At 32.5% G+C, this 12,096-nt stretch overlaps 1 protein-coding gene across 4 annotated transcripts; it reads right to left on the reverse strand.

Annotated features, from left to right (window-relative positions):
- Nucleotides 1–1,559: 1,559 nt before the first annotated feature.
- Nucleotides 1,560–5,700, reverse strand: LOC133309003 (pentatricopeptide repeat-containing protein At1g13040, mitochondrial). 4 transcript variants are annotated; one of them, XR_009751257.1, is made up of 3 exons: nucleotides 3,769–5,700; nucleotides 2,585–2,640; nucleotides 1,560–2,442 (listed from the first exon to the last, which is right to left on the reverse strand). XR_009751257.1 is itself a non-coding variant. In XM_061509742.1 (2 exons), exon 1 carries the CDS (start codon nucleotides 5,505–5,507, stop codon nucleotides 3,906–3,908), a length of 1,602 nt encoding a protein of 533 aa, XP_061365726.1. In that variant the 5' UTR covers nucleotides 5,508–5,700; the 3' UTR covers nucleotides 1,560–3,768; nucleotides 3,895–3,905. The 4 variants fall into 4 exon arrangements, 1 of the variants encoding a protein (XP_061365726.1); XR_009751255.1 differs by having other exon boundaries at nucleotides 1,560–2,640; XR_009751256.1 differs by having other exon boundaries at nucleotides 1,560–1,910; nucleotides 2,379–5,700.
- Between the last annotated feature and the right edge of the window lie 6,396 nt (nucleotides 5,701–12,096).

Raw genomic sequence — 12,096 nt, forward strand, 5'->3', positions numbered from 1 at the left:
TCATGACCAAATGTCAATAGCTAACATTCTAACACCTCCTTTCTTATACTGAATTGTGACAGGATAAATCATATATAAAAGACACCTCATTCCTAAGAAACTACAACAGTAAATGAGTTTGGTTTCCTCATTAAGCAGAAATGAGAAAAGGTAAAAATAACACATTTAAAATTACCTTCATATTCAATGGCAAAATCCAGGAATTGGAATTCTTCACTTGCAACAATTTATAGAATTCAGATAACAAATTCAAAATTTGTACCACGAGAATCTAAAACAGCATAATAGCATTATTAGGTCAATTTGAATCACTCGGAGAGAACAAGTAAACAACCGATTCAAAATCAAACATAAGCCTGAATTTAATTCAGACTGAAATATACTTATTTTTCTAGAACAATAAGGAGAAAACTTAAAGCTAGAACACCAGTATACAAGTAGAAGTTTGTATTTAGATAGAATATTAATAGATTATTAATGTTTACCCCACTAGCATAAAATGTCAAAGATTAATTAGTTATTGAGTCCCCAGCCCTATCTCTTTTCAACGGAAATGGTGTTAACAAAACAGATTCCACTTTCAAATTCAAAAACTTGAAAAGCAGAAAATCAAATGATACATCCTTAGAGCTACGAGTATATTCTAGATGCAAACACAAAGGATCTGTGGCGACGGCTAGGTCAGCCGAATGATTAGAGAAGAGAATATTTCTCTAGGCTGTTAGAAGGGAAATTTATTACCAAGGGGCATAAATAGCTATGGGGGAGAGAAAGGGGCCATCTGGAATCTGAGAGTGAACTCCTATGTACTGTTGCTTGATATTAGTAAACCAGAATCATATCTTTCTCCTATGAAATTGATTGTTCTTGTGTTAGTTTCATTGTCTGAGCTTGGGTTCTATCATCGAACAACATTAAATCATAGAATTCAAAGTGTAAAAGTACCTAAGAAGTAGTAACTACAACGGAATGGCAACATAATTTGGCAATCCAACAAGAATCCCACCACTTAAGCAGTGAAAGTATCCAAAAACTACAACCGAATGGAGTCAATGGACAGAATTTGGCAATTCAACAACAAGCCTGCAACTTAAGAAATGCTGGAAGTCAAATGCCATTATAATTGAGAATTTACAGGGCAGAAGATATACTGTTTCATCAGTAAAATTGTCACAAAATTCTGTGTCTATCAATCAATCAATCCTTTGATGATTCCTGGTCTAATAATGTTTGATACTGGAGAAAACAAATTGCTTCTTTTAATATCTCATATTCAGGCTGTTAGAGAAATATAAAACCATTAATGCAACAGCTTAAGTTTTTGGATTGAATGGGTTCTTTATATAGGCAAGTTAAAGTCCAATTATGTTTTGATGACCCGGAATTATATTATAAATAAAGCTGGGTTAATAGAGTTTCTAAAATTTGTGTAATAATGTATGCAGATGAAGAAATAGAGATGTCACATGTTGGAGAAAGAAAGATTTATTATCGAATGCAAAATCTTTGAGAAAGACACAGCAAAAAGAGAGAGAGAGAGAGGGAGAATGAGTAAATAAATGCAGAAAGGATTCGTCAACCCAGTCTCAGTATTGCACTTTTCCAAACTAAAATATAGCAGTTTTGAAACTAATTTCCTAATACAAATCATTTTCTGATATTTAGGCACCAACGTGGCATCTTCTTAATATTTCCATTTTTCTTTCATAATCCAGAAGTTGCTGGGACACTAGATGACCGACTTCTATTTGCAAAACATGGAAATCATCAAGAATCCAGATTTATGTCCTTCACCTGCACTTTTCTCTTCACCCCCTCCTTTCCTTCTTTCTATTTCTTCCTCTGCTTTTCTATCAAATCAATCTGCCAATTGGCTAATTATTCTGGTTGTAGTTGTACTTCAGCTACTCCTGTTCCAAGTCGCAAAATTGTCTACAGTAGAATGTATTGGCAAGGAAATGCATTTATCTTCAATATTTAAGGCATTATACACCAGCATGCAATGAGCCAGGGAATAGTAATATCATATTATATGACTATAACAAGTAAGAAAATTATTTTGTTTCACAGACATGCGAGAGGTATGAGAATTGATACCTTGCATCTCCACCAACATATTTTGTCCCCCCAAATAAATAAACAAACAAAAATAAAATAAAACAAAACAAAGAAAGAAAAAAAAATGTAGTAAGAGTAGCAGCGAACCATGTTCTAACTTCTTAGCTTCAATGCAACTATAGAGAATACACATCTATTTGTACTGTGTAATTATCTAGCTAAATTAACATAACTTATGCATATAAAATAGTTTTTCTGATACAAGATTCTCCAGCATAAATGTGCTATAAACTAGTCCAGCAACAAAAGCAAAAACTTACCAAATAACATAATATTTGGTAGCTCCCAGTCATTCCCAATTGATTCAGCAGCCCTTCAGAAACACTATGCAATCTTTGAATGATTCGTACATCCAATTTTTCTCTTTACATTCTTTTGTTTTTGTTTCATAAAGGAGTTGGCAAGGGCAAAAATGGACAGTTCTCAAATAAAAGAATGTGCTAAAATTAAAGGAGTAAAAACATACTTGGACAAAGGTATTGATTAGGGTGGCATTTGTTTAGAGAAGCTTGAAGTTCCATGCTGCAGATATAGACAGAACCATCAAGATTCACCAGAGAATAATGCTAATACAGGTCAGACGAGTTGAAATTTATAACAGTATAATCCAACAAATAGCTATTATTATTAGCTTATTAAAATCTGTGACGATAAGAAGCCATACATAACTTATGCCAGCATCATAGTTTTTTAAGATTCTAACATATTTGAATTTTAACCTAACAAGACTACCAAGTGGATCTTACTTTTTCCACAATTCTTTGTTGAGTTATACAAGCCTATACATACACACAAATAGTAATCTGTCGATCTATTGCTAAAGGTTCCAAAATGCATGTGGTATGAAACCTGAATTTATTGTTCAATAATTTGCTAGGATAGGAAGAAGGTCGCAAGGAACTAGACGTAGGTCACAACAAGATGCAATCACCAATGAGTGTGTATCTTCATAGTTCAAACTTATGTTGTCCAACACATAACAGATGGCATAGTAAATACCCTATACTTCATCCTGATGCAACAAGACATCTATTTACTAACATTAAGAGTTGGTACCCCAAAAAGGGTGCTATACAATTATTAATAGTATAGAACCATAAAATAACATAAAATGTTCATCATCAATGTTTCTGCTTTGCAGGGCTGGATGTGAGCCAATTTGAATTGAACTGCCAATAGACAAGGATTTACTCAAATAGCAAAGAGACAGAGTAAGACTAACTCAAAACCACCCTCAATCTGAAGAAACATCAACTGGGATCTAAATAGGCAGCTGGACTGACTTCAACCATATGATCAATTATTCTTATCAGTTGCGCTAGGTGAGAAACAAATCCATAGCTCTCCATGTATAACAATGGCCAAAAAGTAAATGAACACACTATTGTATTGACAAACACAATCCACCATGTGAATGGTCTTTTGATAATATGAAACAAAACTTGCATGAGATTACTTCCACTGGTAGCAAGAAACCATTACAGAACTTCCCTCGGTATGGATCCTTCACCAGAGACTGGCCAGTAAATTAGTAGTATCAGTATGTTACACAGAACAAAAGAATTATGTGAGCACAGAGACAGGAGAAGGTATGAGATTGCACCATGTGCAGCATAAAAATGGGTTAAACTGATTTACAGGCGCCATTACCTGCAGAAAGAAAGCAACTTCAACAGTTTGCTAAGCTTTCATGTGTTATGTCCAGAGAAAACGTTTAAGTCGGGTTTCTCATTTGAAAGAAAGGTTTGATGAAGTTGAGAAGATCACAATACAAACCAGTGTCATGTTCATGTGCCATCACTTGATTGAATGGCATTGACTAGAGTCTCAGAAAGATGACTGTCAAGTGTAAAGCCTTTTTCCATCATCTGATCCCAAACCCTACAGGCCACTGAAAGCTTTTTTTCCCTTATAAGCCCTCCAACAATCAATTTGAAAGTTACCTCATCAGGATATAATTCTTTCATCTGCATTTCCTCATATAGATGCATGGCATCCATAACTCTAGAAGCCTTGCAAAACCCATTTATGAGGGCATTGTATGAGACCACATCTGGACTTGTTCCATTCTCCACCATGTCACGAAAAACACTATGAGCCATATCAATCTTCCCAGTCTTGCACAGGTGATCAACTATTGTTGTATAGAATATACGATCAGGAAGAAGACCCATCCTTGTCATTTGATCAAGAAGCTTCTTGGCCACATGGGAGCTACCTTCTCTCAGAAACGCTTCTACAAGGATAGTGAATGTCACCAAGTCGGGTTGAATCCCTTTGCTGTACATTTCCTCAAACAATTCATAAGCCCTCCTAGTCCGGCGCGCCTTACAAAATGCCGTGATAATAGTATTGTAAGAAACAACATCACAGAGCCCTTTGGTCTGCATCCTCTTCACCATTGTCAAATAAGCCCTATCCATCTGGTTAGCTTTACAAAAACCCTTCAGCAGCTCATTATAACTATACAAATCCGGCTCCACCCCGCTCCTCTCCATGCTCTCCACCAACCTCACCGCCTCATCCAGCATAACCTCATTACAACAATAATTCAACAAGATGTTATAAGTAACCAAATCAGGCACACACCCATTCCTGCTCATAAACGCCTTGATAGCCAGCGCCTTATCAATCCTACCCATCCTACAAAACCCACTAATCAAAGCATTATAGACCAAACTATTAACCTTCACTCCACCCTTGATCACACCAACAGTAAGCTCATATGCCAAATCAACATAGCCACCACTGCACAACCCAACCACAAGCGCTGTGCAGGCCTTACAATCAGGGCTCAAACCCTTCTCAATCAAGCCACGCCAAACCCGAGCAGCCTCATCAAACCGTTTAAATTTACACAATGCATCAATGACAATAGTGTATGTAACAACGTCAGGCTCTCTTCCCTTCAAGGGCATGCTTTGAAACAGTTCCAAAGCGGTTTCTAACTGATTCTCGCGGCAGAGGAGGTTCAAGTAAATGTTGAAGGCCCAAATGTCGGGGACACAGCCGAGGTTGTCCATGTCACGGAGAAGGTTCTGGATGAGGGTGAAGTTATTGACGCTACAGAGTGCGGAAATGAAGCGGGAGTAGGTGAAGGAGGAGAGGGAGAAGCCGTGGGGGATGACGTGGTGGTAGTAGTAGTGTTCGGCGAGGTCGAAGCGAGATTGGCGGAGGAGAACGCCGATGAAGCGGTTGTAGTCGACGCTGAAGACGCGGCACTTTGATTGGGTCATTTCGTCGAACACATGGATGGCTTTGTCGATTAGTCCCGCTTTCACGTAGTTAGATATCTGAGACCGGTATAAGAGGCGGTGTGCGCCAAGACTTTGATACATATCACAGTTTTCCAAATGCATAGCAAAACCAAAACCAAAACCAAGATTCATTCAACTGCTACTGCTATCTATGTCCCAATATTCATTCCAACAGAAAATTGAGTTATGACTCATCAACACTCCAACAAACAACAAAAGCTACAAAGAGGTACCTTACCTCTGTATGCCTTCGACTTCGAGTGTTGTTGTTTCTTTTCCTTTTCTTTTCTTTTTCTTTTTTTCTTTTTTTCTTCTCTTTCCCTGAACCCGAGAGGAGGGGAGGGAAAAGAATTTGTTTTTCCTTTTTTTTCGTGAATAATTTATTATTATAGCTGTGATGTGACTGTGAGAGCTGTAATAATTGGGCTAGACCATATTTGGGCTTTGGGCCAGTCCTTGCCTGGCCCAGAGTGTGGATTATATTACTAACAATTGAACCACGAGAAGAAGACCATGAGGATTGAAAAATCTAACAATTGATCAATAGTTTCAATGAACCTAGTCCAAATGAAAATTCACGACGGTTCTTTTCAACTGGGCTTATGATTCGGCCACTTTGATCAATATGGGCTCATATTCGAATTATGATATATTTATTTGTATATTTTAATAAAGACTTCGTTTTTTCTATTGTCAATGTATAGTGAGCCCAAAATGATGTTGTTTTGAGGCAGAAATTAAGGTATTTTTGTAATTATAATTTATTTTAGGGTTATAATAGTCTTTTTTATTTTAATTTTTCAACTCAAAACGATGTCCTTTTGGAAGCGAATGTAGATAACTTATCTTTATCTACTGTGTAGAAACATTAAAGCATTTAATAAATTAAGAATATGATATATTTTAAATTAAATAATAAATTAATGAATTATTGCTTAGTGACTTTAAAATGAAACTCAATTTAAAAAATAAATTCAATTTGAAAAGATGTCCTACTTCTCCTCCCACTGTGTAGCAATATAGTAGTTTACTTGGGAGGCAACGATCGTTTGGTGGTTGTATTGTTTGGATGTAATAGGATCACGTAATGACGTGTTTACGAAGATAAGGCTAAGAAGATTTGGACAATGGACAGGTCTTACTTTGGACCAGAAAATTACGCAATTGGCTTGTTCCTTCCTTCATCGCCACCTTTTTTGACCTTATGTTATATTAATTTTGGTTTCATATACTAATAATAGGAATATAACAAAATATATTGATTCTTTAACAAAAATCTTCTCAGTCACACCATCCCTTTTCTAACCACAGTAGCCAATGAGCACGTCATATACATGTTCCACATTTCTGAACCTTTCCAAGTATCGAATCGGCATTTGTCGACCAACTACTAGTACTCCTCTTCTCACCGGCCAACGACCAACGTACTATGACTTTATTTTATTTTTTTATTTTTATTTTGGTGCTAATATTAATTTCCAAGGTTCCTGGGTTCCTATATTATATTTATTTTTACTTATTACAAAAATATGTTAATGAAAATGGGTTGCCATTTCAAGTGTTTCCGTTTTTCTTGTTATTAATTAACATCATCCATTTTTCCAATGTCTCCAGAATTCTAAGTAACGGGTTTGGATTATCAATTGTTTTCTTGCACAATGAAAGAATCATATTGTTTTAATTGTAAGAAAGAAAAATATAACTATTCTTGGGTAATATTGATAGATGATCACATTTTATTTTAAAAAATTGTTTATATTTTCGTCACGGTTTTAAATCTATTTAGTTATTATAAGAAAGGGATTGTAGTTTGTCTTTTAACATGACATAAAAAAAAATTCTACACACACAATATTTTGTGAGGCTCGCATTTTTTAAAGCAAAAAAAAAACTAAGGCACATAAAATGAATCTCTATAACATTATACAATTATTTTTCTTACAACATAACTCTTATAAAACTCTATAAGAAATGAGATTATCCAAAAAGGATCACTTGCATTGTGCCCTCTGGAGAGATGCAACTTGGTTCAGACTTGTGAGAGTGTGTAGCTTTCATTTTGACTAATAGGGTGATTTGATGTAGAAAGACATTGGCGACAGAAAATGCAAGAGGCTGCAATGTAAAACCTGTGAATTATGATAAGGCCCTGCCTTTCTATTATTTGTCATATTTATGTCCCCTTTTCACGTTTCATTTTCATGACATTATTTCGTAGTCATATTATAGTGGTTAGCTATCACTTTTTGCCACTTGGATAGCTTATCTTTTCGAATTTTCATGGAACTTTGGTGCCCTTAATTTCATCTAATTACTATTTAATTGGCAGATTGGTATCAGTTACGATTGTTAGTTTTTATTTATTTTATTTTATTATTTTGTTGTTAACAAAGGGTTATTATTTGATTAAGTTTTAGGGAATATTGGAATAGTGGATGGGATATGATCTTGTGAGTGTTAGTAGTGGGGTGTGTGATTATTATTTGTTAATATTTTTATTGTCTATTTAAACTTACAGTGGAATGAATAAAATATTATATTAGAAAAGTTATTAAGGTATTTGTGCAAGAGGTTAGGTTTTCTCCGTAAAAGTCATTTAAGGTCAGGCTTTCTTAATAGAACTGTAAATATACAATTTTAAATTTTACTCTAATTATTTCATTTTTTAATTATTATTTTATTATACAATTGCTTTATAAATAAAAAGATTGAGTGTTCTCTCACCAAAAAAAAAAAGATTGAGTGTTAGATACTTAAATGTTTCTAAGAGTAGAAGTAACATAAAATGCAGTTTGGTGATTTACTTAATTATTTTTAATGATTATATTAGTTTGATAATATTTGAGAAATGATTTGGAAACATATTATGAGATTTCCTATATATAAATTTAGAAATTAAGTATGTAAAATAATTTACATTATTATTTGAATGACTCAGAAAATATAAAATTTAATAATTAAATGTATTCACTTGATTCAAATTGCTTTATTATATTTGACTTATATATATATATATATATATATATATATATATATATATATATATATATATATATATATTGGTAGATTGATTTTATTTTAATAGTATTGAAAAATGGTGTGGAATAAAATATTTGAGAAGTATTGTAACATTTTTTATTTGATTTACGAAACTATGATATGCTTATGATTAGTTTAGCCTTTAGAAATTTATATATTATGGTTATGTTTTGAAATCGATTTTGGGGTGTAACTTTTAAAAAAAATTATAGGCTAACTGTAACAACCTCTTATTATTTCAGTATAAAGAATATCATATATATATTTATATATATATGTATATATTATTATATTTAATAATGATAATAAATAAATAAGAATATTAAAAAGATAAATTTAGAAAGATTAACTAGAAACGCTAACATCCTTCATTTATTACACATGGATGTAAGTTAGTACAAATATCTTACATTCTAAATATTTTACATCAGTTCCACACATATATTACACTCCTAACTACATCAGGTTACACTGTTTATTCATTACATACTTCTGATTTTTGTCTAGCCTATAAGTATAGGACTCCACACTGTCTACATGGAATATAGCTGCTGCTTCTTGGTTTCCAACTATTATGTAAAATTCCCAACGATCGTCATAAAAATAAACATTCACAGTCCATCCTTCTCCAGAAAAAGATAAGTTAGGCATGATAATTTTCTGGAAAGGTTAGCATAAAATAAAACAATGTGAGATAATTCTCAGTAATATTGAGATTTTTAAACTATAACCATTTCAAGCCGTGATAACGGAAAATAGTAATCTCTCAAGTAAATCTCATAAATTGGAATAATATCACAAATATTAATATTCAATCTCGTAATATTTAACTGAAGCTAATTTAATTCTCAATTTTGTGGATTTCCTGCATGTGAAAGGTTATGATATGGCGGAGCTCAAGCCATGATAAGACGTCCCTTACCCTCAAACCTTCTGATCCTAACTTTTGTGGGTCACTTCACAACAATATTATTAAGGTAAAATTTACACATTCTTTTAATATTTAAATGGTATCAAAAATAAAAACTCAAAATTCGAAAGAATCACATTAACATGACAAGTATAACAAAATTAAAAGAAAGATTAAGGTAAAATTATAGATAAAAACATTACTAAAGAATAGAAGAAATTAAGAAAATATTTTGGCATAACAACAACATACAACTTTCTATATATATATATAATATGATTGAAAAGAAGAAAGTAGAAAGAAGATTTTACTCTCTCAATATTACATTTTTATTTATCTCTTCCTCTTTCTTCACTGTTCTTCACCGTAACAAAATTTAACACTGATTGTTTCAAATGACAAATGGAAGTGTTGTTATCATGTATATATAGATGCTATAGGGTGTTGACTCACCCCTTCTTTCTTTTATGTTTTTCTATATTTTTTTATTTTTATTTTTTTACATCATTCCTATTACCTCATCTATATTACATCTCATTTATTAAGATGTGGCTTTGGAGGGGTGACCCATGTGGCCCCCTCCTTTCCATATATTTATATATATATATTATTACATTATTTTATATATTAATTTATTTTAATAATATTCATTTAATTCTTATAAAATAGTTATAATATTGTTATTATTTTTAATTAATAATTTAGAATATTTAGTTAGAATGAATTTAATGTAATTATAAATTTTAAGAAAATAATTTAATATATATATATTATTAAAATGTATTCTTATATTTACATGTTCAGATTTAATTATTTTATTTACCATATGTTATTTAATTTTTTTTTAAGTTAATAGTATTCATCATAAGATTTATCATATACTACATTTAATATTTCTCATATAATTTTATGTAGTCACACATGTAACATAAATAAAATTTATTTCTTTACTTATTTATTAATAATACTAATTTATTTATTTATAGCAAATATAATAATAATAATAATGATGATAATAATTTATTGATCAAATATTATTATTTTTATATTATTACTTTGACTATTATTTTTATTTTATTATTATTCGGTTATTATATTTTCCTTCTCCTAAATAAAATTTTGCCCTCAAAATTTAGACATACCTTCTAAAAAATATTCTGGATAACTCTGTCGTAACTCTTCTTCTTTTTCCCATGTGGCTTCGTGTGGTGAAAGTCCTTCCCAACGTACTTTAATTAACGAAATCACTCTATTTCTCAGTTGCTTTAGATTTTTGTCAAGGATTTGAGCTGGCCTGGTACTAATAGTCAGATTTTCTTTAACTTGTACTGAGTCTATATCGAGAATGTGAGAAGGATCTGGAACATACTTTCTAAGTTGAGAAACATGATAAACACTGTGGAGATTGGAAAGATGAGGCGAAAGGGCAAGTTGGTAAGCCATTAGCCCTATTTTTCGGAGTATTTGAAACGGACCAATATATCTAGGACTCAATTTTCTAACTTTGAGGGTTCTGCCTACACCTGTGGTAGGAGAAAGTTTAAGAAAGACATGTTCTCCTTCTTCAAAAGACAAAGGTTTTCGCCTGTTATCAGCATAATTTTTTTGTCTGTTTTGTGCCTTTTCAAGGTTTTCCTTTATCATCTGAATTTGTCTCGAGGTTTCTTAGACTAGTTCCGGTCCCAATAACTGTTTTTTCCCTTTTTCATACCAACACACTGGAGATCTACACTTTCTTCCATAGAGTGCTTCATATGGAGCCATTCCAATACTAGAGTGATAACTATTATTATAAGCAAACTCTATTAATGGCAGATATCTATCCCAACTACATCCTTGTTCAAGGATGCAAGCTCTCAGCATATCCTCTAAAGTTTGAATGGTTCTCTCAGTTTGACCATCAGTTTGAGGATGATATGTTGTACTAAGTCTCAACTTAGTTCCAAAGGCTTGCTGTAAATATCCCCAAAATCTAGAAGTAACTCTAGGGTCTCTATCTGACACAATACTTATAGGTACTCCATGAAGTTTGACAATTTCTTTTATATACAATTGGGCTAACTTCTCAATAGAATATTGAGCCTTAATTGGTAGGAAATGAGCAGATTTGGTTAATCGGTCAATGATTACCCAGATTGCATCATACCCCTCTTGGGTTCTTGGTAAACCCATCACAAAGTCAGTAGCTATACTTTCCCACTTCCATTATGGTATGTCTAATGTTGAAGTAATCCTGAAGGCTTTTGATGTTCAATTTTCACTTTTTGACAAACTAGACATTTTGAAACGTACTCGGCAATATCCTTTTTCAGTCCTGCCAACATAACTTTTTCAAATCTTGATACATTTTGGTGGAGCCAGGGTAAACTGTAAACTTACTGCTATGTACCTCATTCAAAACTTCTTTCATTAATTCTTCCTTCTTAGGTACAACAATCATTCCTTGAAATTTCACCAAATCATCTTCCCCTTTGGTAAATCCTTCATGTTTCAAAGATTTTTCTAAACTAGAATCTTCCTGTTGAGCTTTTCTAATTTTATCTATCAACTCATTATCTATTTTTATTTCACTAATACCTAAACTTCGAGGCAATACAGTCACAAATTATTATTCATATCTCTAAATTTTTCCAACAACTCCATTTCTTTGATCATTAATAGCTTGTTTGTATTGACTTGTCAAAAAAGTCCTTTTTATCACTTCCTTATTTTAAAAGCACTTTATATAAAAGTTACAGCTACTTAGATTTTTAAAAAATATTTGATTTTTGA

This window comes from Gastrolobium bilobum, unplaced genomic scaffold (genome assembly GCF_033153095.1).
Source record: "Gastrolobium bilobum isolate Gb01-03AN ecotype WA unplaced genomic scaffold, APGP_CSIRO_Gbil_v1 utg8041, whole genome shotgun sequence".
NCBI classification, from domain to species: Eukaryota; Viridiplantae; Streptophyta; class Magnoliopsida; order Fabales; family Fabaceae; genus Gastrolobium; species Gastrolobium bilobum.